The sequence below is a fragment of the Oryx dammah genome, unplaced genomic scaffold (assembly GCF_014754425.2).
Source record: "Oryx dammah isolate SB20612 unplaced genomic scaffold, SCBI_Odam_1.1 HiC_scaffold_24, whole genome shotgun sequence".
NCBI classification, from domain to species: domain Eukaryota; kingdom Metazoa; phylum Chordata; class Mammalia; order Artiodactyla; family Bovidae; genus Oryx; species Oryx dammah.
Window position 1 is genome coordinate 21,683,115 of NW_024070208.1, and position 26,785 is coordinate 21,709,899.

Below are 26,785 nucleotides of genomic sequence, written 5' to 3' on the forward strand. Positions count from 1 at the left end.
AGTGAAATGTGTAACTTCCTCTGTGCCTGAAAGTTCACCAGCCTTACACCAGGCAGTCTACCAGTATTAACTCCATACAAATCTAACTGTTGTAAGTTCTTATTCCACGGTATCATGGTTTATATGTTCTGGCTAACAAGTCGGTATGTAAATATTCTTTAGACATTGATAAGCCTGTGTTTATCTCCCCACCAGGATCATAAAGTATTTATGTTCTTTTTCTTTATAGCATCTGACCCAGTGTTCTCAATCCACAGGCTCTGAGCAAATTGAAGTGACTAACTCAAGTCATTGTCACTGTAGTTGAAAGATACAGTTTTTTTTTGTGTTTTTTTTTTTTTTAAGTCATTCTCACTGTAGTTGAAAGATACAGTTTTTTTGTGTGTGTTTTTTTTTTTTTTTTTTACAAGCATAGGCATGCTTTGGCCCTAATATCTGACCTCACATTTTAACTAGACAAATTATTCTCTGCTTCCTTCATGGATAATGGTTGTGTATTTTTCTTGGCACTGGGTCAGTTTCAGTATGGATCGAAAACAATCCACACATGCAGGATTGTTTAAAGTCAGTCTATTTATTTCATTGTCACTCATCTCTTTGTTGAGAATAGTTCACTTTATTGTAGAAGGTCAGTTCCTTCTGTTTTTTTTTTCCTTTGTGTTTTCTGAAGTTGATCCAAGAAAAGAACTTCCTTTGATTTCCTTTGATGTCTCTGAGAATTCTAGGCTTGTCACAAATGACCGAACAGACCTCTCAACTAAACAAATGTTAAATAATGATGCGTATGAGGATGCCACAGCCTGCCTGATTCAGTGTCGTGTATTAACACATATATATGGAATCTTGAAAGGTGGCACTGATGAACCCGTTTGCAGGGCAGCAGTGGAAATGCAGACTTGGGGACGCAGTGGGGGAAGGAGGGGCAGGACAAATTGAGAGTAGCGTTGAAACATATGCACTCCCATATGTAAAATTAGAGCGGCCGTGCAAGCTCAGCTCAGCGCTCTGTGGCAACCTAGAGGGCTGGGATGGTTGGGAGGGGGAGGTTCAAGAGGGAGGGGACATATGTGTACCTACGGCTGATTCATGTTGATATATGGCAGAATCCAGCACAGTGTTGTAAGGCAATTGTCCTTCAATTAAAAAGAATTAAACAAATTTAAAAAATAAAGTATTTGTATGTGCATAACAGTTTTACAGGCGTCTATCAGAGGAGATGACCCAGCGAAGATGGGAGAATATGCCAGTTTCCCAGTCATTACAAACAAATCGAGGACCCCAGGTATTTTTTTAACGGTTTCCTAATCCAGTGTTTTCAGCTCTGTCTTTGCATCTTCATTAAAGGAGAAAGAATTCTCTGATTTTAGAGCTCGCCAGAACCAAAATGATGATGTTCTAATTAGAACCTTATTTTCACAGAACCTGACTTAGTACTCTATAGACAGTAGACACTTAGAAATAACACGTGATTAACTACTTACCAAGTTAGATTCCATCTTCTGGCATTCTGTTCTTCATAATTAGTGTGGCATCTGAGAGAACAGACAGTAGTACCATGGGGTGACATTTTCCAAGCCAGTCTCATTCACCTCTAACTCTGGACAGACACTCAAATGTGTAAAAGTAGCTTGTATAATACCTGTCAAGTACCAGAAATTTAACTCTTAATTTTTTGCACATTTGAGGCCCTATTAAATATCTGATACATACATGATGACTTGCCAGAAAACAAAAATGAAGAGGAAATTTAATTTATGCCTGAAATACAGAGTAAAAATATGCCATCTATTGTTGTGTTCAGTTTTTATTTATAATGATTTGAAGGTCGTTATATGTGGCCATAAACCGACAAATGTTTTAAAAGGAAACTGGATGTAATTATGTGCTGTTTTTCTTGGGTTCTTTGTGAGTCCTCTCTCGCCATTGAACACACAGTGTGGTGGGGTTACAAAAGAGTGTGTTCTTCCTATTTGGGACGTTTTATTTTCTACTTTTGTTTTTCAGCCAGGAAGAATAAGGGCTGTAGGAATCGTAGGTATTGAAAGGAAACTGGAAGAGAAAAGAAAAGAAACTGACAAAAACATTTCTGAGGTAATTCTTACACAAGTTCCTGTCAGCTATCTTTCTCAGCCATCTTGCTTATTCTTTGGGATACAGCTGTGGCTGCCTCCATTCTGTGTATTGGAATATAGCTTTCCTGAAGCCACAGTTTCCATTGAATGCGTCTACTTCAGGTTGGCATAATTAAGCCCAAATGTGTTTTAAAAAGGTTTTCTAGAAAGGAATAAAAAAGAAATACAGATTGATTTTGTGATGTCAGAAAACGTCATGAATTATTGTGCATATATTTTAAACTCTAGGTGGCATTGACTGGATGGTACTCATAATGAATTCAAGGTCCCTGTATAATTATTTTGAATGTTTGGTTAACTTAGTTAAGGGGCAAATGCTATTCTGCAGCCCTTGAGTCTGACTGGACACCACCCGCTTCTGCACTGAGGACCACTCAGGACCAGGCATGGAGATAGTAAGAGTGGTTCAGACCAGCACATTACGTCTTCTAGGAGCACAGCTTGCACTTTGGTGTTTCTGAAACCTCATCATATTCGAGGAAATTCAAGTAAAGGGGAGGAGAAGGCAATGGCACCCCACTCCAGTACTCTTGCCTGGAAAATCCCATGGACGGAGGAGCCTGGTGGACTGCAGTCCATGGGGTCGCTAAGAGTCGGACATGACTGAGCAGCTTCACTTTCACTTTTCACTTTCATGCATTGGAGAAGGAAATGGCCACCCACTCCAGTGTTCTTGTCTTGAGAATCCCAGGAACCGGGGAGCCTGGTGGGCTGCCGTCTATGGGGTCACACAGAGTCAGACATGACTGAAGCAACTTAGCAGCAGCAGCAGCAGCAAGTAAAGGGGAAGGAACTCTAGTTTAAAAAATGAGCAGTGCATTAGATTTGGGCAGTCAGGTAATACATTTAAAACATAGCTTCAGTTTTCCCATGTTTATATGAAAATGGTCTTGCATTTTTATGACATGATTTTATGAAGTAATTTTTAAAAATTTTATCATAGTTTGTAAGTAAAATTCTGTTGATGAGTGCTGTTCATAGAATTTCAAAGATTTACCTCGATCAAATAAAGTCCAAACTGCACATAGTTACCAGATACTTGTGTTAGTCAACGTTTCTTTTAAGGAGTAGTAGTATTTCAAAACCATAATCTGCCTGCTAGAAATTTGCATCTCTAATTGAGTTGATCTTTATTTGTAGCTCTTTCCACTGGAAAAAGCTAGGATTTTTTTTTTTTAGTAAAAGTGCCTCAAGAGGTCACACTGATGCTTCTTATTCAAATTCAGGACTACACTAGTGAAGAATTACTAAAACAGTTAAAAAGTATATATATATATATATATATATTTTGTATATGTTCTTCCCTTTCTTCCCAAATGTAAAACATAGGTGTGCTGTATCTGTTAATACACTGTCTGTGCATTCAGCCACCATGTACCCTCTTATGCATTGGAGAAGGAAATAACTGTGTGTGATACCCCTAGTCCTCACGTTCACTTCCCTCTGTTCATTTCTATTGTCTGACACTCATTCTCTCGTAGATGTTTCAGAAAGTGCTCATGGGAATAATATTCCCTGAATTCTGGCATCTCTGTGTTCCTTGTACACGAAGGGCAGTTTTGCTGGATTTATAGTCCTTGGCTCACATTTTCTTTCCTGAGTGCCTTCAATATGTCACTTTCACTTTTTCATCTGACATGAAGTGTTGCCGCCAGAGCAGTGAAAACCTGATAGTCTCCGTTCTTTAAAGTTACTTGCTATTTTTTCTAGATGCACTAGAATGTCTAAGAGTTAGTCATTCTGGATTGTTATTCTCAGGGACACAGTATGCTATTGTATTTGGTTTCAGACATGTTTTCATTTCAGAGAAGTTTTTCTATAATTTTCAATAATCGCTTTGGTATTTTTTCCCTCTGAGACTCCTATTAGCTGTATGTTGCAGCTTTATTGCCAGTCTTCACTCTTTGTGACTTTCTTTCCAACCCTTTTTAGCTTTTTTATTTTAGAAAAATGTCCTCTTTTTCACCTGTTGTTCCTCTTAAGATATTATCTGCTGTGTTTATTCCTCTTGTGTTCATCTAGTAGTATAGTCTTTTTTTTTCTTTAACTTTTCATTTTATTTATTTATTTTTGGCCACACCACGTGGCCTGCTAGATGTGGGATCTTAGTTCCCTGACCAGGGATCGAACTTGGTCCCCTTGCATTGGAAGCACAGAGCTTTAACCATTGGACCACCAGGGAAGTCCCTAGTATGGGCTTTATTTAAAAAATGATTTTTAAAAATTCATTCTTGATTTGTTGTTCTTTCACAACCTCTATCATTTTCTTAACATCTATCAGCTCATTTTGAAACCAAAGGTTAATTTTTGATCCGATCTGTGAACGTGTCTTTCTGGCTTTCTTTCATTATCTGTAATGTTATTCGGCTCCTGATTTTCTTTTTTTCTTGTAATAACCTTGTGTGGGATTTGACCTTGATAACTTTGCTGTTGCTAATTTTCGTGTGAACTTAGTTTTCCTGAATTTTTAGAGGAAGGCCTGGCTCAGGGCGACATCTCTTACTCCACAGAGCTCACTTGCGCTCTCTTCGTGCAGGATGCACAAGGGAGGTGACTTGCCGTCCGTGGTTTCCTGGACCCGTACCCACCCCTGCTTTTAGGTGCCTGTTTCCCTGCATCCTCTGTTATCCCTGCCTCTGCTGCTGCTGCTAAGTCGCTTCAATCGTGTCCGACTCTGTGCGACCCCATAGACAGCAGCCCATCAGGCTCCCCTGTCCCTGGGATTCTCCAGGCAAGAACACTGGAGTGGGTTGCCATTTCCTTCTCCAATGCATGAAAGTGAAAAGTGAAAGTGAAGTCGCTCAGTCATGTCCGACTCTTAGCGACCCCATGGACTGCAGCCTACCAGGCTCCTCCGTCCATGGGATTTTCCAGGCAAGAGTACTGGAGTGGGGTGCCATTGCCTTCTCCAGGCCCTGCCTCACTCAGGTTTTGATTCCTGTCTCAGTAGTTTCTCCCCAGTGTGGGCTCCTGTCCTGGCTGGGAAGCCTGGGAGTGTAGGGGGGCCCTTTCCAGAGTTTACAGGCTGCTTCAGCCCAGCCTGAGGACCCCTTGCCCACACCCACTGCTGAAGTGGGCAAAGCTCTCCCCGTCTCAGTCCCTGACCTCAGGTTGCCCGCCTGCTCTCGAGTGACGCCCGCTGGCTGGTTCGGGGTCTCCTCTCCTCAGGTCTGTCGGTTACTCTATTGCCTCCCTTTTTTCTCTCTGCCTCACTGTTAAGATCAGGCAGCTCTTGGGGCTCTCGGTGGCTTGTCTCCACTAGCTTGTGTCTTGGGGTTCTTGTGGAGATCTCGTCACTCAGCTTCTTCATATATGTTGCCTGTGGGTCTTAGAGGTTTTGAGATCTCGTTGCCCCATTTTCATGGTGGGATTTGGAGAGATTCAAAAATGATGCTGCCACAGCACCCATCTTCCCAGAATCCTCTAGTCCCATAAAATTCCAGCATTTTCTCATGAGACAGAGGGCTTCTTACTATCCAGAGAGGGAATCATCTCAGGGCTGATGACGAGACTTGGAACCAGGGTTATGAGGACTCGGGTTTCCTGATTTTTAGACGAGTGTGGTCTGCTACGTCCCGAGCGCTCTCTACCACCCAGAAGGTGCTGTCGCTGTCCTCTTGCAGTGGCTTTTGTAGTCATCCTTCTGTGTGACACTTGGAGGTGGCATGGAGCAATGAACCAATTTTGCATTATCAGTATTCCTTTTTCTAAAGGCTGCCATACTAACTTGGTGTTCAGAATAGCATTTTTCTTAACTTATGAACTGTTATTCCACTTCAGTGTGGTTTTCAGAGTTGCATAGTCAGAGGAGTCTACACAAGCTTTGGGCTCTTGTGCAGGTCATTGATTTCTTCACCAGATGGTCCTTCCTCCACTTCCCAGGTGGCGCAGTGGTAAAGAACTCGCCTGCCAATGCGGGAGGCACAAGGGGATGTGGGTTTGATCCCTGGATTGGGAAGATCCCCTGGAGTAGAAAGTGGCAAACGACTCTAGTATTCTTGCCTGCCAAATTCCATGGACAAAGGAGCTGGTGGGCTACAGTCCATGGGGTCACAAAAAGTCAGACACGGCTGAGCGACTAACATGTTCAACTCTAATACCAAATTTTAGAATAATAATAGAAATAGAAGTGAGGATGCTTTTAATTATGCTTTATAATTACCTAGAATTTTTTATAGGTACTTCTTCCAAAATACTAAAATATTTGTAATTATTTTTTATGGACTATGCACATTAAGAGTTAATTTGTATATTCTACGTAGACTTACCATTATTTGCAACAGACTTTTTCTATGAAAATATAATACAGTAAATAAAATGACTTACCATATAAATATTTAGAAATGTCTTTTCTTTTCACTTAGGTAAAAGAAATCTAGTAACTGTATACGCAAAGTAAAAGTCTAAGTGTGTAAGGTATCTGCATTTTAATTTTATTTGAAAATGAGGCTGGTATGTGACTTGCCCTCCATTTAAACATTCGAATAGCCTTAGTTTCAGGGCCGTTGCCCAAAGTTTCCCACAAAAGGTTTCCTGCATCTGCTGGCCACTGCTGATAAGAATCCAGTGTTTAAGCCTTTTGTTTATCTGAGGAAATTCCTGTTAGGTGTGTGCACATTCGTTCCCCTTTGTTTTCAGTAGCAGCCCAGTGAGTTGACCATAAGAATTGTACACAGCACTCTATTCTTTTAGCAAAATCTTTCTGCAGATGGGGGGATACGTTCCTGCATGTCATTAAGACGAGCACCAGCCAGGCTGAACCCGTGGACCACTGTTCTTGGTGGATTGAAAGAGTTTTCAATTAATGATAAGCTGCTTAATTGGTTTTAAAAAGTCACATCTGTGCACATCAGTTAGATGCTATTCTGCGCTGGAAGTATGTGAGTGTGTGCTCAGCTGTGTCCGACTCTTTTGTGACCTTATGGACCGTAGCCTGCCAGGCTCCTCTGTCCATGGGATTCTCCAGGCAAGAATACTGGAGTGGGTTGCCATGCCCTCCTCCAGGGGATCTTCCCGACCCAGGGATCAAACCCACATCTCCTGCATTGGCAGGCAACTTATTTTTCATTGAGCCATAAATTCTTGAATTATAAATATATCTGATTAAGTTTGAAGAGGCCTTTGGAGGGGGTGGATGTTCATTGTAGTAAATCAAACAGTTGATGGGTTTTATTTAGATATGCTTTGGTGGTATTTAAATGTTCTTTTGTGATATCCAGTTTAGCCAAGGCTACAAGTATAATCTGTGTAATATTCAAGCCTGAGGTTTATGGTTTTGGTTAATCACACCTGCTATTAAAGCCAAAATTGTTGGACCCAAAGAAGTATTCCTGCAGCTGCATGTTGCCATTTTCAGCCAGGAAAACTGTACAACACCTGTGATTCCTGACCTCTTATCTGGGAAAAACCGGTGACAAATTTTCTTATTTGTGTCAAAGAAATAATATTTTCTAAACTATTATGTCACCTTTTGTTTGTTTAACCAGTAACTGTTTTCTTTCTGAAAATTTGTTTTCTGTAGTTGGTTTTGGAAATTTGACAGCTTCTAAGCTAAACTGAATTTTTTAGGATAAGGTAGATTTATGACTATATAACTATTCATATAAATAAATTGATATTTGTCAGAAATTTTCATAAATTTCTATCATAGGAAAGAAAATAGAATGCTTCATTGCTTTAAAACCTCTCAGTTCTTTAGACAGATTCCAACAAAATCTCATTTCTCATTTCAGGCCTTCGAAGACCTCAGCAAGCTAATGATCAAGGTATATGTCATTTACATCTATTAAATTCATACCAATTATAATACACTTTTGAAAATATATTTTGTTAGCAGACATTTAGGGACATTACTTCTTTTTGCTCTTTTTCTGTTCTCTTGACAGGCTAAGGAAATGGTGGAGTTATCAAAGTCCATTGCTAATAAGATCAAAGACAAGCAAGGTGACATCACAGAAGATGAGGTACACGGGTGACCCCTTTAAGGCTTTGGGAACTAGATTACAGAGATAATACAAGGGCATTTTGGTGGTTTACCAGCATGCTGTTTCTTAAAATAGTGTTTGATTTCTTTTAGGACTTGAGAATATATGACAATGTGGAAGAAAAAGTCAGCCATAAAAACTTTGATAGCTCTAGCAGAATTAAAGGATATTTCAGTACTTTTCCTGGAGTGTAGAAAATAAGAGATACTGAAATGTGGAAGAAGTGATTGTTCTTGATATACCCTTAAGTTTGATATGTTTCATTAAATTTGTCTACTATCTGGTCACAGCTGTTTTCCTAGGTTTTTGGTTTCATCACTTGGTTGACATTAAACAGAGGATGGTTGTTATCTGAGTCTCATCTGCCACCAAGCCTGTGGGGTAAATAGAGACTGCGATACTAAGGCAGGAAAAGAGTAATAATCCAATTTATGCCCGGAAATACTAAGAATCCACTCATATTTCACAACATAGAAACACAGTAGAAGAGATGGGTAGATGAGTGGAACTGAATGTCTGATGGATTTCAGATGCTGGGTAGAGAGACTAAATCTGCATAGTCTTTTTGTGTATCTTTTCCTCTCATTATAGACCATCAGGTTTAAATCCTATTTGCTGAGCATGGGGATAGCTAACCCAGTTACCAGGGAAACCTATGGCTCCGGCACACAGTACCACATGCAGCTGGCCAAACAGCTGGCTGGAATACTGCAGGCACCTTTGGAGGTAAAAACAAAATCTTAATGGTCTCTTTAAATTGTGTTAAATTATTTTTGTGTCATCAGAGGTCTTAAGAGCTTAACTCCTTTCATGATGTGGCTGCTATTCAACCAACATGTTATATTCCTTGCAGTAATAAATTAAACTAGTTCAGTGATTCTTTGTCAATAATTGTCTAAATTGTTTTTAATTTCCATTTCAGATATCTAAATCTGTTTGATACAAAAAGTCTTTCTTCTCTCTTATTTTCAAAAGGAAATATATAATCTGTATATATTTTAGACACATTTTTTCATATAATGTGCACTATTAATAACTTCATAATAAAGTTTCATATTCTAGTTTAACATTATTCAGGGAATCAAACCTTATGAAAGCACCTATATTAAGAAATATTTCACACATATGACAGAGTAGGATAGCATGATGAATTCCTATGTCCCCATTATCCAGCTCCACTCAGAATTATTTTAAAGAGAATCCCAGCCGTCATATCCCTTTACCTGTAAACATTTAACTATGTAGTTATAGTGATAAACATGCCTTTAAATGTGATTATAATTCCATTTCACACCTAAAAATTTTAAAATAATTTTTTAGTATTATCGAATACCTAGTTAGTATTCACATTTTCTGTTGCAGTTGATTTGTTCAAGCCAAGATACATTGCAAATGTTTGGTTTCTCTCAAGGTTTTTTTGTTGTTTTTTTTTAATTCTATGGGTTTTTCCCTCTTCCATCTCTTTTTCCCCATCATACAATTGATTTACTGAAGAAGCTAGTTTATCTTATAGAGTGTTTCAGAGTTGGATTTTGCTAACTGTAAGTTACCATGCTTCACTGTCTTATGCGTTCCCTGTAAACTGGTAGTTATATCTAGAAGTTCTTTTTTTTTGTCCTAATAAGAATATTTCATAGAGGGTTTTGTGCATTTCTATCAGGAGGTATGTTATATCTGATTATCTTTTTTGTGTGATATTAACAGGTACTGTCAGTTATTATCTGTATCTGTTACTTCATTAGGGGTTGCAAAATGGTGATATTCTTATTTAAGTCCATCATTTATTTAGTTATTAGCTGGAATAACTTAAAATATTTAAATACACTTTTTGAAACATAGTGTCCAACCCCTCTTTTTATTTAAGTAAATGTTAAAACAGTAATTATGGCATTAAAGTCCAAATAGGGAATTTGAAGTGCCTCCTGGTATCTGAACAGGTTCCTGGTGTGTAAATATAGTTTTCAAAAGCTTCTTAAGAAGTTTTATAATTTCTGATTTTGCTCTGATTATGATTTCTATTAGGAAGTGTTAACTAGTGCTAATTATAATGTTTCTTTTTATTTCATATTTTAACAGGAACGAGGGGGAATAATGTCACTTACGGAGGTGTACTGTTTAGTAAACCGAGCTCGAGGAATGGAAGTAAGAAGTTTTAGATATGCTTTTGGCTAAATATAGACTTTCTTGATAGAATACAAATTCTCCTACAATGAATACAATCTGAGGAAGGGCTGTGAATATCAAAAGTATTGATATTTTGAGAAGCAGTGTGGTGCGGTGAGAAGAACACTGCCCTGGGATCTAGAGGGTAGATTCTGTCCCTGGTTTTGCTCAGTGACTTTGAGTAGCTTCCTTAACCTCTCTGGAACACAGGTTTTTTACCTTTAAGATAGGGTTTAGATTGAGTGATACCTTAGCGTTCTAATAGCCTATGTTTGTGTCATGATGAGCAAGACTATGCCTGGTGACCTTACTCTGTGATTGTTAACCGTTTTGAATGAACCTGGCTGGACTCAGATTGCCTGTAGATAACACAGCGGGAAATCTGCCCTGTTCCTTTGGCTTAGAATCAGCCCCTCAGATCTGACTGTCCTTTCCTAAGGACCTACATGTCCTTAGCCTCCAAGGGTCTGTCTGTGCACTCTCTCTGCCCTCCACGCAGATGGCTCACACACGCGTCTCCAGTGCTCACCCAGGTTCCCCAAGTCAAGGCTCTGCTCTGTGCTTTTTTGTTTTTTTGAATTTTTTGACTGTGCCACACGGCATGCGGGATCTTAGCTCCCCAACCAGGAATTGAACCCACACCCCCTGCATTGGAAGTGTGGAGTCTTAACCACTGGACCACCAGGGAGGTCCCTCTGCTCTGTTTTAATTTGAGCTGTCATAGTAATCATCCCCAGTGGGTACTTACTGTCCACCAGGCGCTCTGCACGTGTTCTCTGTTTATTCTCCCCATCACTCAGTGTGGTAGCTACTTTTACTCTCCCCATCTGGGGGACAGTTAGGGGATGAGGACACTGAGGCTCAGAAAGATTCAAAAGCCTGACCATGGCTCTACCTGGAGACAGTCTTTTGACAGAGATTGGGACGCAGGCTGGACTGGCTCCGGAGCTATTCTGTGTGACTCACAGCTGCTGGTCACCACCGTACTGAGCTGATTCTTCAAGGCCATGTGATCCAAAAGGGTAGCCACGAGGTAGCTACAGGTGACGATCGTAAACTTGAAATGCAGGTAGTCCAAATTGAAGTGTGCTGTAAGTGTAAATTACACCCTGGATTTAGAAGACTTTGTATAGAATAAGGAAGTGTTAACTATCTTATTAATGATTTTTATATCAATTACATGGAGAATTTTTGGCTCTGTTGGGTTGAATAAAATATATGCATTAAAATTAATTTCACCTGTATATTTTTTAATGTGGCTACTAGAAGGTTTTAAGCTACATAGATGACTTGTATTATATTTCTTTGGATGGCACTGTCTAATGAATAGATGTCTTTGCTTCTTTGTTAATCCTTTTTGCCTTGTACGTGACTAAGCCACCTAAAATCCTTGATGCACGATCATTTTACACTTACCTCTTCTGTTTGAGTGGTCATCATAATTACATAGCCTCACTCTATTAAATTTGCAGTGTAAATGGTAAACGTGGATTTTTTTCCCCCCTCTCTAGTTGCTTTCACCAGAAGATTTAGTGAATGCGTGCAAGATGCTGGAAGCGCTGAAATTACCTCTCAGGTAAACGAACCTTGTGGGAAGTTTGCCATCTGTTGTCACAGTTCCACCCTGAGTAGACAGAACAGCCCTGTAGGTCTGTCCTCCTGCGTGGTGAGCCAGCATACACATCACTCGTCTGGAAGTTTCTCTCACATGTGGGCAGAAATCACTTGGCACCATGGGCACCGTCACCCCAGCTTCCATCCTTCTCGGGGCTGTGCAGGGCCTCAGGGGCAGGTGCTCAGACTCTTGCCAATGTGGGCTCCTCCCATGAGGTCACAGCGACCAGTCTTTCTGTCCTTACACAATTTTTTTTGGTCTTAGTCTCTGGAGACCTGGAAGTACAAACATTCAGCTGTAAATTATATTTTCCTTATCCTCAGGTTTAAAATAAAAGTAGCCAGGCATATTTTACTTAGCATGTGGATTATAGTTCAGAATTTCATGAATGGTTATTCATGAGCTTTTTTGGTTATACCTTAGTTACCCATGGTCGTTATATTTGAAATGCCCTCAGACCTGGGCATAAATGAAAGTAAAAAAAATATTTTCGCCTCCCCGAGGGTTCAAGACCCCAGGTGTTCACGGCTTTGTTCTTCCTTCTGCGACTTTTAGACTCCGCGTGTTTGACAGCGGCGTCATGGTCATTGAACTGCAGTCCCACAAGGAGGAGGAAATGGTGGCCTCAGCCTTGGAGACGGTACGGGGACCCAGCTTCCTCCCTCCCTCGTTAGAGCTTGCCCCCCGAAGAGCTTGCCTAGCAACTTGGGAAACAGGATTTCCTTTTGAATTTAACTTTGCTAAAAAGTAATGTTCACAGACCCAATTGAAAACGGTTGATCATTAACAATGAGTGCCTGTTCATCACATTTATACTTTGAAAGCTCTTTGAAACTTGCCAGCGCTCATAACATCTTGTAGGTAAGGGGAGCTAGAATGAGGGAGGTGCTTACTCCCTTTCTGTTTGAAACTCAGCCTTGAGAGTAAGTTTTTAACTTTGTCAGAGTGTTACCCATGATTGAACTTTTTCTTTTAGTCATACCCATGTAAGCTGCATTGTAAACATTGCAAATTGTTTTGTAAAATAATTGCTTCAAAAAATATGGAAAGCAACTGTAGTTTAGGTGGATTTTGCTGGCCAAACTGATTATTTGTTAGGCCCTTGAAGTATTACTGCCTCTTAGCTTCTCTGGTGAGCCTGTATAATTAGAATAACTCACATTTATTATACCTCTTATTTTAAACTTGATGAAAGTTTCAAGACGATACATATTCCGATCACATACTTAAAACCAATCCTATGTATAAGGGTCCTTCACTGGAGCATGTACTATGCACTGGGTTAGAATTTGTTGTATGTTCCTTTTCAGACTATGAAGTTCACTGCCTTTACTGGGCTTCCCAGGTGGCGCTAGTGGTAAAGAACCCGCCTGCCAATGCAGGGTACTTAAGAGACACGAGTTCAATCCCTGGGTCAGGAGGATCCCCTCGAGGAGGGCATGGCAACCCACTCCAGCATCCTTGCCTGGAAAATTCCATGGACAGAGGAGCCTGTTGGGCTACAGTCCCTGGGTTCCCGAAGAGTTGGACACCACTTAAGTGACTTTGCACACACACATACACATTGCCCTATTACACGATGTTTTAGCCTACAGTGTTTGTTTTGGGTCCTTCCAGTTTTGTAGACTTAAGCACTAGTGAAGAAGACTTAGTTCTGGAGTGATTTTAGTAGAAAATTCAGTCAATTATTTCTCAGTAGATACGCATAGATATTCTCCTCCGGTTAGTACTGAGGTGGCCTAAACGATCACATGTTTTTCCTGCTCTGTGTTTCTGTTAGGTTTCAGAGAAGGGATCGTTAACATCAGAAGAGTTTGCTAAGCTCGTGGGAATGTCTGTCCTTCTGGCTAAAGAGAGGTAAGCGAGGTCTCTGCTGCTCACTTATAGCTATCATTCGTGTTTCTGAATGGATGGATGGATGATGGTGTTTTTCTCCCCCTTGACTCCTAGGTTGCTTCTTGCCGAGAAGATGGGCCATCTTTGCCGAGATGATTCAGTGGAAGGCTTGCGGTTTTACCCAAATTTATTTATGACACAGAGCTAAGAGTTTTGTATCTGAAATAACTTGTTATCCATATACTTGCATCATGGAGAGGTTGAATGCCATTGAGCTAAGGGTAAACCCTGATAAACAGAATTTACTGGAACTTTGCAGTATCATACAAGACCCTTTTAATTTCTCCCTAAATATTATGATCCAGGAAGCTTGTCTAGGATATATACAGGAAAAATACAGAAAGCTGAATGCCAGTGTTAATTCAAAATCATGCTACCATTGTATAGAAACCCTCAGAGTTTAACTGGAAATTTGGTGGATTTTAACTCGATCTTCAAATCTGATCATTTTTAAAGAAAAGAATTTAGTTCATGGGGGAAGAAAGAGAAGTTGCGTGTTTGGACAGGTTAGATGTTATTTTGGTGTGACTGAAATTCACTGAATTATGAAAGAGGTTTTTCTTTGCATTTAGTGTGCACCTTTGGGGGGTTTTCATGAAGAAGTTTAGACCTACAGTGTAGTGTAAGAACCTGACAACATCCAACTGCAGTATGTCACGTGAGGCTCTTCCTAAGGGCTTTTTAGAAGCAGCCATAGGCATGTCTTCAGCAGACCAAATAAAGCAGCTTAAAAAAAAGAGAGAATTTTGCTTTACTTCCATATATATAATCTGACTAGTTTCTTTTTCTTTTTTTTAAGTGATGATTTCATGGCTGGCATTTAAAGAATGCAACTATGTCATTCTGTTTTAAAACCTGCTGTAGATTTTGCTAGTGAATTAAAGAGCTGTATGGACATGCCCGGAGATACGGTTACAAATTTGTAAAGTAGACGGTTCAGGGTTTCCCTCAGATTGTTGTGTGGGTGGAGGGCCTGGAAGAACCTTTTAACTAGCTTTACATGAACCTTGGTGCTCTTTTACCTCAAAGCCAAGGATGGACAAATAGAAAGTGGAAATGATAATATGTCTCCTTTTCCTTCCCTTAAGGAGTTACACTGCTGAACTTTTAAAAACTCTTTCTATCATCCTCTAGCAATATATTTTTCCTTTGCTCCACACGTTATAAGTTGTGTGGAGAAACTGTCTCACTAGAAAGTATTACTGAGATGACTGGCAAATACCGAATCCAGATCGCTTGAGTTTTCTAATGGACTGCCTGACTTCATTACTGCAGTCCGTTGGCATTACCTCAAACTCAGGGACACCACAGGGAGAGAAGGAGAGCCCCTTTCAAGGCTGAGTTGGCAGTGGAAGGCCACTGATGGGTTTTGACCAAGCCTCTAAAAGGGGTGGTATCTGTACTAAGAGAACCTTTGAGAGCAGGAGGCTGAGACTACGGGCTCCCTGAGACATCCTCACCAAGAAGTGGAGGACCACTGCCGGGCCGCTGCAGATGGTCTATGGGCAAGGTCCGGGGACCCTCAGCTGCAGACCCAGGGAAACCCTCCACGTGCAGCCAGAGTCAACCCCTGACCCCTGCCTGATCCCTGTTGCTGCTTCACATCCTCTAGTGTCACGGGAACGTCGTGGCTGAGGCATCCTGCCTTAGTTCCAAATCCGTCGCCGATTCCATGTGGTGATGATACACCCCTTAACATCCCCTCTCGTTTGTCTGGGGGGAAGTTCAGTGTCTGGCTGCCCAAGTCTTGGAGCCATGGTGTATGGTTGTTTGCGTGTCACTCCTCTCTGGGAAGCACTCTGTCTCACACACACACACACACATGCACACTCATCTCATTCACTCAATATCTCATCTGGCCAAAGTTTTTAAAAATTACACAGATAAATAATCTGTTTCACCAGTTGGAATGAGTTGCAGCTAAGATTGTTAGAGCTACTAGGTCTTCTAGCTGTAATGGTGTCGATTTATTACAGCAGACTCATTAGTCAGCATATTTATTTATCCTAGTGTGACGACACATTAACAAAAATGGAGCAGTCTGAATTATATAAAGTGAACTAAAGTGACATGAACCTAGTTTTGCAAATGTCACATTAATTAAAAAACATTAATTAATTTATTGTTTTAAAGTGGGCATTCTTCACTGTTTCCAGACCTCTATATGTATATTTTTGTTCTTTTTGTTTTGTTTTTGCCAAATAAGGTGTCATTTTCATTCCTTTGTTGGAAGAGGTTATGTTTAAATACAACCAGTCAGGCCCTAAGTGCAAAAAAAAGTTCTGTCTTCTTGGTGCTTATCACTGTTATATTATTATTTTTGCTTTCTAACTTTGCTCTTTGGAGCACAAATCTGTAGCTTTATGATAATGGAATATTTCTAGTCATATACTGTCCAACCTTTTTACATTGTACAAGTGAAGAATGTTTTCAGGGTTAAATGATTGGTATTAATGTATATAGAGTAAAATTATTGCAAAATTTAAAAATGATTTTTCTTAACTTGGTGTTCTTTTTAAATACTCTTTGAAAAATGTATGAAAATGATAAAGGTTTAGTCAGAATAAGCCAGTATGTTAAGATTTTTTCTTTTATATTTTATAATCGAGTTGATTATAAATATTTTTGACCTCAAGGTCTTACTATTTTAGTTGTCTTTAAAAAATGGGAAATGACTCATGAACTGTTCTTTTTTATTTTTTTTTAAATTCTTGATGTGAATTCCACTGTTGACTGACCATGTGTATTTATGTGAAGGTACTATCTCTTGTTCCCTGTTACCAGACTAAGCCAACCAGACATGGACTTATCATGTCATTATTCTCATGTTCAGATACTTAGAATGGTTCTTCCTTGCCCAACAACCTCCGAGTTTCCATCTGATACAGTAGCGTCACACCTTATAAGATGGGTAGGTTTTAAGGACTATGCTTAAGGATGGAATCAAGCATGCTCAAAATGATCCGTGAAAATCTCTGAAATTGCCAATAAAGTTCTCTATATAATCTTACAAGTAGAATGGCTGTAAAGTGATACATGGCGATGAAGATTTTATGACTATAGCAGGTAAAATATATAATAAAAGACTACATATCAACAGTAGACTTTTGTAGTACCAATAATTAAAGTACTTAAATGTGTCTTTTTTTTTTTCCTCTTTCTTTACTATGCTGATAGGTATGGTTGAATTTATGTAAATGTATTGCTGAGCCTACTCCTTATGATGGATCTTAAGTGTCAGCTCCACGGGGGCAGAGATTTTTATCTGCTTTGTTCACGGATGTGCGCTCAGAGTCTAGAGTGAGGCCTGGCACACAGTAAGCATCCAACAAAATGACTACCAAGTGAGTGACCTCCAGTGTGTGTGCCTGCTTATAAATGGGCTTCACTTCACCCTACTTTCATTTCTCATTGAAGTCAATAAAAAGAAACATTTTTGAATGCCTGTTGACTTTGTGTGAGGAACTGGGCTACTGGAGGATACAGAAGTGAATAAGATGCAGCCCTGCTTTTAAGAGGGTAGCCTCATTGGGACACAGACATGTGAGCAGCCTTAACTGAAGATGGGAATGGTCTGTGCCATGGCAGGGGCACGGGTTCCATGCTTGGAGGACAGAGGAGGGAGGCTTCTGTTCTGATGGAGGACAGTCTGAGAAGGTCTGGTGGGAGAGGAGGAGCTGATCCATTAGGCTCAAGAGAACCAAGAGATGGTCGGGGGAAGGCATTGGGTCAGGCCCTTCCTCTTCCTGGGCCACATTGTCCTTGTTCAGACATCCCTTTGTTATTTCCTCCCATCTACCCACCCCCACCCTAATAATCAAAACTATACTTTTCTCGTTCCCACCTGCTCTAGAAAAATCTGTTTCCAGGGCACAACTCTATTATTCCGAAACCCAATTAACCATATATTGGGTTGGTCAAAAAGTTCATTTGGGTTTTTCCATAAGCTCTTGCGAACTTTTAGGCCAGCCCAACACTTGACTGTCTTTTATCTTGTTCTCTGTTATCTCGATGCCACAAGAAAACAGAGAAATTAGATTTCTTTAAGTTATAAGGAATATCACATAACACCTCTTTGGAATTCCCAGTGACCTACATCAATGATTGTAGATCGTAGATTCCTAGTTAAGTATTCACTCAGTTGAGTGGCTTTTGAATTATAGTGTGTCTTGAGTTGAGTCTGAAACCTTAGTCTGTGTCCTTTACCCTCTTTCCAAGAGGCTTCTTATCCACACTTGTCCAGCCTCAGCCTGTCTGAGATACGCTGTCTTATTCAGATTCCATGACACGGGCCATGATGTGGGAAGCATTCCAGAAAAGTTAGATTAACACATATGTAAGGTCTTATTTTCACAATGTGACAATTGGTCAATCACTTTCTTTCTTGTGCTCTAATAATCATGAGTCAGTTAAAGCTTGTCTCTCAGAGTGTTATCTAGGGGGAAAAAATCTCCCTATTTATATAAAGGGTGTTATTGAGATAGTGAACACATTTGACACAATTTGCAAAAGATCCCTTGACCAGTCACTTACTCAGGATATCTTTGTCAGCCAGCTTGTTTTAGTTTAATACGGCTAAGACCACACCACGGTTCTTTTGAAAGCTTTTTTCCTTTAAATTTCTGTTGGCTTCTTTTTAGATAGGATTAAACTGTCTTAACTGTCTAGTAAACAGTTTGGCAAGAATTCAAATTTAAGCAAAAATGACCAAACATCTCAATAATGCTCTTATTTAAAAATTGACCAAGAGTCTCCTCCAACACCACAGTTCAAAAGCATCAATTCTTCAGCGCTCAGCTTTCTTCACAGTCCGACTCTCACATCCATACATGACCACTGGAAAACCCATAGCCTTGACTAGACGGACCTTTGTTGGCAAAGTAATGTCTGCTTTGATCAATGATCTCACATTGATCCCAGGCCCTTGCACTTCGATTGAGGCAGAGTGGGTTTCTAGGAAGAGTGTGTGTCTGAGAGATCAACACTGACCAAGTTGCTTTCTATACATTTCACTCAATCACCACAAAACTTCAGTATATTAGATGTCTTTTGCAGTGGAGGAAAGAAGGGGTTAAGTATACCGAGGCAAAGTGAAGAGAAACTAAAGAGCCTCTTGATGAAAGTGAAAGAGGAGAGTGAAAAAGTTGGCCTAAAGCTCAACATTCAGAAAACTAAGATCATGGCATCTGGTCCCATCACTTAATGGGAAATAGATGGGGCAACAGTGGAAACAGTGTCAGACTTTATTTTGGGGGCTCCAGAATCACTGCAGATGGTGATTGCAGCCATGAAATTAAAAGACGCTTACTCCTTGGAAGGAAAGTTATGACCAACCTAGATAGCATATTCAAAAGCAGAGACATTACTTTGCCAACAAGGGTCTGTCTAGTCAAGGCTTTGGTTTTTCCAGTGGTCGTGTATAGATGTGAGAGTTGGACTCACACTCAGTGAAGAAGGCTAAGCGCCGAAGAATTGATGCTTTTGAACTGTGGTGTTGGAGAAGACTCTTGAGGGTCCCTTGGACTGCAAGGAGGTCCAAACAGTCCATTCTAAAGGAGATCAGTCCTGGGTGATCGTTGGAAGGACTGATGCTAAAGCTGAAACTCCAATCCTTTGGCCACCTCATACGAAGAGTTGACTCATTGGAAAGACCCTGATGCTGGAAGGGATCGGGGACAGGAGGAGAAGGGGATGACAGAGGATGAGATAGCTGGATGGCATCACCAACTCGATGGACATGAGTTTGAGTGAACTCTGGGAGTTGGTGATGGACAGGGAGGCCTGGCGTGCTGCGATTCATGGGGTCACAAAGAGTCGGACACAACTGAGCAACTGAACTGAACTAAACTGACTGATGGAGGCAAGGCTGGACTTTATTTCTGCTGCATCTAACTCCCACTTTTAAAATGAGCTCTTGCTTTCAAAACCAAAAATGGCAGGGCTTGTGGCATGTATTTAAAAGGAGTTCTCACTTGGTTGATGAATAGATGTTGGACAAGATAATTCTGACCGTGAAATTGGATGGTGACCTTTGCCAACTAAATTGTCACCTGCTACCTGCCTCTGCAAGGATTTGGTCACCTGTCCCTGCAATCACTGACCCTAACACACCCTTGAAAGGAGTTTAGGGTGGAGATGAAGAATGACACTGCCCTGGAAGGCTACCCGGGTGGCATAGCAGTAAAGAATCAGCCTGCCAATGCAGGAAGCTAGACGCAGGAGATAGGGGTTCGATCCCTGGGTCAGGAAGATCCCCTGGAGGAGGGCATGGCAACCAACTCCAGTATTCTGGCCTGGAGAATCCCATGGACAGAGGAGCCTGATGGGCTACAGTCCACGGGGTCACAAAGTGTGGGACATGACTGAGCATGCAGGCACACATGTGGGTTGGGAAATAATGGCAGAACAGGCCTTCAGATAATTAGGTATTTTTCAGAAGATTTTATGAGCTCAGTTTCTTGCCTCGTATATCTAGAATAGCACTAAAGTTATTAACAGAGACATCCGTGCCTGGTGACTAGCACAAACCAGGTATATATACACCCTACCTCTTGGGAGCATTTCCTCAGAGCTATCTGAGAGGTGAATCCTGGGCTTTAGTCCTCATTTTTCTCCAAATAAAAACAACTCACAACTCTCACATTGAATATTTTTTTCATTCCACATATTACAGCCTTTTTTGAATCTTTGGCTGGATTGAATCAGTACAATGCTTCGCAAATTTGGTACCTCTGATAACCTCTGATAGCTCTGATAACTGAATAATTGGGCTACCTTTTAAAAGATTAAGTGATAGATTCAAGGACCTGTAAATGGCACATTTCTGAGTTAAAAATGGAGGTAAAATTTACAAACAGTGAAATGCACGAATCTTAAGTTGGATGTTTTGACAAACACGTAGTGAATCCGTGTAATTCACACCTCAACCAACAGAATGTATCTACCCCCACTCCGCACACACCACCCCCATCCCCGCACAGATTCCTGGAGCCTCGTTCCATCACCTGCTCCCCAGGGACCACCAAATCTGGGCTCCGATTTCCTTACCACACATTGGTATGCTAATGGTAAACTGTCTTGCACATTACACCCTATTCAAAAACAAGCCCGGCTGTTAAGGTGGAACTCTATCCTCTCCTATTTTAAAAACACAAATTGAACACTTCCGGATTAGAGTTTTTAAAACGTTATTTTTAATGTAAATAACCGCTTCTGGCTCCGGAGAAAAACGAAGAGGAACCTTCGTGAGCTCTTCTCTTTTGAAGCTCTTCAATGACGTCTGGGAAACCAAGCTTACAGCCAACTTCAATGACTGCCTGGTGGTCCCCCAGAAGACAATGACAAGCGGGCGGAGGAGGGGGGCGGGGGAGAAGAGACTGGATCGCGAATGCGGGGAGACCAGGCGGCTCGCCCTTAAACCCGGCTCCGGGTCGCGGGATGGCGGTCCGCGCCTCCTCCCCGCAGGGCCCGGCCGGCCGCGCGTTTCCTGCCGGGTTTCCTGTCCAGCCGCGGGCCAGCCGGGCGCGGGCAGGAAAGGATGCGCGGCCCGGAGCGGGCGGGGCGGCTCTGGCGGGCTCCCGGAGGTCCCCGCCCGCCGGGTGCCGCCCTCCCCGCGCCGTCGGGGGCGGTCCCGGGCGGGGCGGCGGGAGCGGCGCGGCGGCCCCGGGCGCAGTCCCGGGACGCGGGATGCTCCGCCAGCTGCCTCGCCGCCCGTGAAGTCGCTCGCCCTCCGCCCGCCTCGCCTTCCCGCCCGCCCGTCCCAGAGGTAAGAGGGACCTTCCGGAAGCGACCTGGGGTGCGCCCTCGCCGCGGGGTTCCCGGAGGCTCCCGGGACCCTGCCGCCCCACTCCCCGCCGCCGGAACGCGCAGGTGGACGGTACTGCCCCTCCACGGGTCTGCGACCCTGGCTCCCCGGGGCGCGTTAGAAAGTGTCGTCTCCGCCTCTCCGAGTCCCGACTTCAAGCTGCACCTGGCGCAGGCGTGGCCGCGGGACTCAGGCTGACCGCAGATAGATGGGCGTGGAGTCCCGACAGTTTGGAACCCTGGAAAATCAGCATCTGGATATTCTGCGTTTCAGAACTGGCTTGCGTCTTTCCAGAAAGAAATCCTTTCTGGGATACAAGCAGTATGAGATACGTGCCGTTTTAGGAGGATTTTGGGCTGAGGATACCGGCCGCCTTAGATTTCCAAAAGTGACCTTGACCTGCGGGCCTGGGAAAAGCTGGGTGGACGCGGGGACCAGGCACCGCCGACTCGGCCAAATGCATAAATGCACCCTGCTTGGAATTTAGGGATTTCCTCTTAATAAATGTCATTAGACGTACTCACGAGCGTGTGCACGTTTGTCAGAAGGGATAGGATCACTTTTCCTTTTAATTCTTTTCCTAAGTCATTGGTCTCCCGAACCGCAGCGTAATTCAGTTTCTTTTTCTGAGTTCTGAAGACGCCCTAGGGGACAGATAAGCGTTTATCTTAGCAGATTTCAGCAAAAGTACTGGGATCTGAGTTCTGCGTCATGTCATTAGCCACTGAGAATATGCCTCCACCCTGTAGCTGCTATGTTTAGAATGTCTCTAAACATTTCTGTATGTGGATGCTGTATGTAAGTTTTTGTCTTTAAATGTGTATAAAGGATGCCCAAGTTCTTATTTTCTCAAAAAAGGATTATCAAGCCAAACACTCTTAAGTAGCCAGTCATGGTATTGGGAACACCTGTTGAAAGAAAATAAGCAAGGTTTAAAACAAATTGAAGAAGCTCGCTGTTTTCTTTAAAAAAAAAAAAAAAAAAAAGTAGTGCTTTTTTAAACCCAGCAGTCCATGACATTTAGGTGCTCTGTTAACATCTTCATATTAATGAAAAAAATCAGGATTTATTGTCAAAAGCTTGAGAGTATTTTTAAAAAATCCATAGTATGCAAACCATAGTATGTCTTATAAAATAAAACAGCCTGGTTTCAGATAGCCTGGATTATTTTATAATTCCATTTCCACATAGCTCTAAATATAGATGATCACTATTCTGTTTTACTGATCTTTTTCATAAGAAAGAAAATGTGTTATAATCAGAAAATCAGTTGTGGTTAAGAACTTCTTTGAAAATGTTTGTCATGGCATGGTGAAGTGAAGTGTTAGTTGCTCAGTTGCCGGCCAATTCTTTGGGACCCAGTGGACTAGCCCGCCAGGCTCCTCTGTCCATAGGATTTCCCAGGCAAGAAGGCTGTAGTGGGTAGCCATTCCTTTCTCCAGGGGATCTTGCCAACCCAGGAATCAAACCCAGGTCTCTTGCATTGCCAGTGGATTCTTTACCATCTGAGCCACCCAGGAAGCCTGTTTGTCATGCGGAAACAAGGAATTTGGGAGGAGTCAGTTCCACTTTTGGGGGCCAGAAATTGCTTGTTTCTTCTTACTTTGGTTACTGAGTATCAGTGCCTTAAAGGAAGCATTTTAATTGCCCTATGTGCCCACGCTTGCCCCAGAGATGCAGTGATGCTCATCTGCTGTCTTTGGCCAGGTTCCCAATTCATGTAAAAGGAAAGGATTGGGTCAAATCTGTGCCTAATTCCAACAAAACTGAATTTTCTTTTTTGGTTGTTTTTGGAGAGGGCGAGAGCCCTAATTGTCTGCATAATTACACTTTATATCTCTGCTTCTCCTTGAGGAAGTCCAGCATTTCCTTTTGCTCAACCAGCTCCTACAGAGAGAAAGCGAATAGAGACAGACCTGTTTCCTTTCCACTGAATTTCTGATTATTTCAATCAGTCTTCTTAATTCCCTTAATTCCTGCCTTATCTGAAGGGATGTGACATACATATATTTTGAATATAATATGCTTTTTAAAAACTTACTAAAAGTAGATTAACTGTGCATAATAGGGAGGAATGTAGACATTAAGAAAATATCTATTTGGTAATGTTTAGCATCCAATAGTTTCCTAGACTCAAGTATGAAAAAACCTGGCTCTTAAATGCCCTGCATCTCATTCTGTTGTGTCATAGTCATAGACTGTTTATATCAAAGTAAGTGCCACTTCTCACAAATCATTCTGAACCCCGGGCCATCAAGGTCTTCCCTGCCCTCCTAGGTGGTCTGGGAAGATTGCTGCCTGAAATCATACATCTCCTGATGCATGCCAGCCAGCAGCAACAAGTATTGGAAGGCTGCCAAAGATGATAGCTGTTTTGTCTTTAGAATGCCCTAACCAAGGGAAGTCAGGGCCACATGAAGTTCACATTTAATTGCAATAATCTGAGTACCTTTTTTTTTAAGGCTTAATAATTTTGATATAGCTCCTAGGCATTAAGAAATGGAGCAATCCAGATAACACACCAATTGTGTAAGACAGACAATGTTAATATAAGTCCATTTGTGGAAGCAGGGCGGGTCTACACAACAGATGCAAAAATTTGGCAAAATGTTAATCAGTTGGTCAGCCTGCTATGCCATGTATATAAATGTGCGAAGATATATTATCAAGGTTGGCTATGAGCTTCAATAAAATTAAGCGAAGCGCAACCAACTGTCCATTTAAGGGTCTGCTATAAAGATAAAAGACATAGTGTTTTGCAGAGAAAGTCTTGCTGTGGGCAGACCTAAATGTTCTTAGCAGGTGAGCTATAATGAAAGGAAAGGAATGTGTATAATTACTGATCATTTCCCTGGGGGCAACAGTAATGTCCTTCCTGTTTTCTTTTCAGTATTAACGAGGAAGTCTGACTTCTTAGTGATTTTGTCATCTCAGGGTTACTGTTTTATGAATCACATTGAACAGAGCCAATATTTCTTTGAGGTTCTCCTTGCAGGTGTTTTTGAAAGACGACTCCACAATTCGGATGTGAGAAAGGACATGAGGAGACCAAAGACCTGGGATTTTGCTGATCAGAATGAAACAAATGTTGAAAGATTTTTCAAATCTATTGCTGGTGGTGCTCTGTGACTATGGTAAGTGTTGAGTGCACTTATGCTGTGGGTCTCAGTGAAGAAACAGAAATGGGAGGTTTTTAAATGCATGATGTTGATGCCTCTCTATGAAGGAGGCAGGGCAGGGACTCCAGTTCAGTGCCTTTTAAACCATGATTCTTGCAACCCTAGGTTCTCTTAAGGTTCTGCATTATTAATTCAAATTTCATTTAAAATATATTTTAAAGTTTTTTTTTTTAACTCACTTTCACAAGTTGGAGACAAACATGTTGCCCTCACTTTGACTGATTTCCTAGTGTTTCAGTATTACACATTTGTGTGTGTACTGTCTTTTAGTTTTGTTTTTGTTTATTGTTTGTTTTCACTGTGTCTCAAAGCATGTGGGATCTTAGTTCCCCAACCAGGGATTGAACCCACACCCCCTGCAGTGGAAACACTGAGTCTTAACTGCTTGACTGCCAGGGAAGTCCCTGGGATTCATTTCTTTTTGTGTGCATACTCATGTATGCTCAGTTGCTTCAGTTGTATCTGACTCTTTGCAACCCCATGGACTGTAGCCTGCCAGACTCCTCCGTTCATGGGATTCTCCAGGCAAGAATTCGGGGGTGGGTTGCTATTTCCTTCCCCAGGGGATCTTCCCAACCCAGGGATCGAACCTGCATCTCCTGCATTGCAGGCAGATTCTTTACCACTGAGCCACTGAGGAAAACATTGCTCTGCATCTAACAGCCTTATACAAAAAACTCTAAAAGGGTACTTTGTTTCATAAAGATAAAGACATCAAAAATTTCTATTTAAATAGTCTGCAAGGATGCTTGTTATTGCTGAGAACAAAATATTTTACCGGCACATAAAAAAGTTGATGAGCAGAAAATAAAGCATAAAAGTTGAGTGCAAAGGCTGCTACTAAAAATGGAGGTATTTTCATATATGTGGGGTTTTATCCCCTTCTCCATTTGAAATTGATCAAAACACACCATTACCAGTTAGATTTCTTTTGAAATCCACATGCTTATATTGAGACACCAGTTCCTTTAAAGGAACGGGAGAGAGGAAATGAATGAATGGAGAAAACTGAACTATAGTAGTGAATTTGATGGTATGACCAAATTGTAGTCTTCTAAATGAGAATATATTCTTGCCTGTAGAAACTAGAGTTCAAGTGTAAAGCAGCCAAGTTCCCTCTTCAGTACACATCTTCTATCTGCTGCTGTTGGGATTCATCAGTTGTCTCTTTCCTGTCCATTTCCAAAGGGACATGTGTGTCTCTTTCATTGACTAGCTGCCCAGCAAATTAGAATCTGATCTGCCTCTGTGGTAACTGTATCCTTGACAATAGGTTTTCATTAACTAAGTGTGGTGTGCTTCTCAGTCTGAAAATGCATCACAGAACCATTCTGCCCCATCACATGCAAATGAATATAAGCTTTGTTCCCAGTCCTTACTCCTTCCTTTGGCTGCAGTGAGCACTGGAGGTCAGCTCTGAACCTGCGCAGAAGCTGCATAAAAGCGACCGCCTTCCTTAACTCTGAGTCACCTTCATCCAACAGGGAGTATTCCTCAATTTGTATGTTGATGAAAAAAAAAACCTATTATGGCCTTTCAAGTGTCCAGATCTATCTAAGTTTTATACATCTTATTTCCCCTTATCTTAAAATAAGAAATGAGTGAAGTGCTGAGGCGATCAAAACAAACCTTCATGGGCCAGTATTTCATGTGCTGATTCTAATAACCATTTTTTAATAACCTTGAAGAGTCTACTTTTTCTTTTTGAAAAAAATTTTTACTGGCATATTGTTGATTTACAGTGTTGATTGTTTTCTGCTGTATAGCAAGTGAATTTAATTTATTTTGTATTGAAGTATGGTTGATTTACAATACTATGTCAGACTCTGCTGTAGATTAAATGTATTTAAGGACCAGACAACACATTGAGGTCCTTTGGGCATATATGACATATATAATTATTATTATACTAATATATTTTATTATCATGTATATAGAAGAAGACTTACAAATTCCTACTTACATGTTGTTTTTCAGACCAAAGGGCACTGCACTTTCTCAAATCTAGAATG

At 41.3% G+C, this 26,785-nt stretch overlaps 2 protein-coding genes across 4 annotated transcripts in view; both read left to right on the plus strand.

Annotated features, from left to right (window-relative positions):
- VPS36 (vacuolar protein sorting 36 homolog) overlaps positions 1–17,231 on the plus strand; it is a 32,220-nt gene extending 14,989 nt beyond the window's left edge. The window contains exons 5-14 of the mRNA XM_040267010.1: positions 1,193–1,282; positions 2,005–2,091; positions 7,865–7,897; positions 8,018–8,095; positions 8,708–8,842; positions 10,193–10,258; positions 11,791–11,855; positions 12,450–12,534; positions 13,675–13,751; positions 13,845–17,231. Of these exons, the coding sequence (XP_040122944.1) occupies positions 1,193–1,282; positions 2,005–2,091; positions 7,865–7,897; positions 8,018–8,095; positions 8,708–8,842; positions 10,193–10,258; positions 11,791–11,855; positions 12,450–12,534; positions 13,675–13,751; positions 13,845–13,938 (810 nt within the window). The 3' untranslated portion in view covers positions 13,939–17,231. The remainder of the gene's footprint in view (positions 1–1,192; positions 1,283–2,004; positions 2,092–7,864; positions 7,898–8,017; positions 8,096–8,707; positions 8,843–10,192; positions 10,259–11,790; positions 11,856–12,449; positions 12,535–13,674; positions 13,752–13,844) is intronic.
- A 4,196-nt stretch (positions 17,232–21,427) lies between these two features.
- THSD1 (thrombospondin type 1 domain containing 1) overlaps positions 21,428–26,785 on the plus strand; it is a 30,462-nt gene continuing 25,104 nt past the window's right edge. The window contains exons 1-2 of one of the 3 annotated variants that reach the window (XM_040267012.1): positions 21,428–21,555; positions 24,590–24,728. In XM_040267012.1, coding sequence (XP_040122946.1) covers positions 24,671–24,728 — 58 coding nt within the window. In that variant the 5' untranslated portion in view covers positions 21,428–21,555; positions 24,590–24,670. Of the gene's footprint in view, positions 21,556–23,059; positions 24,729–26,785 lie in introns of those variants that run through there. The other 2 variants (XM_040267014.1, XM_040267013.1) reach the window with 2 other exon arrangements.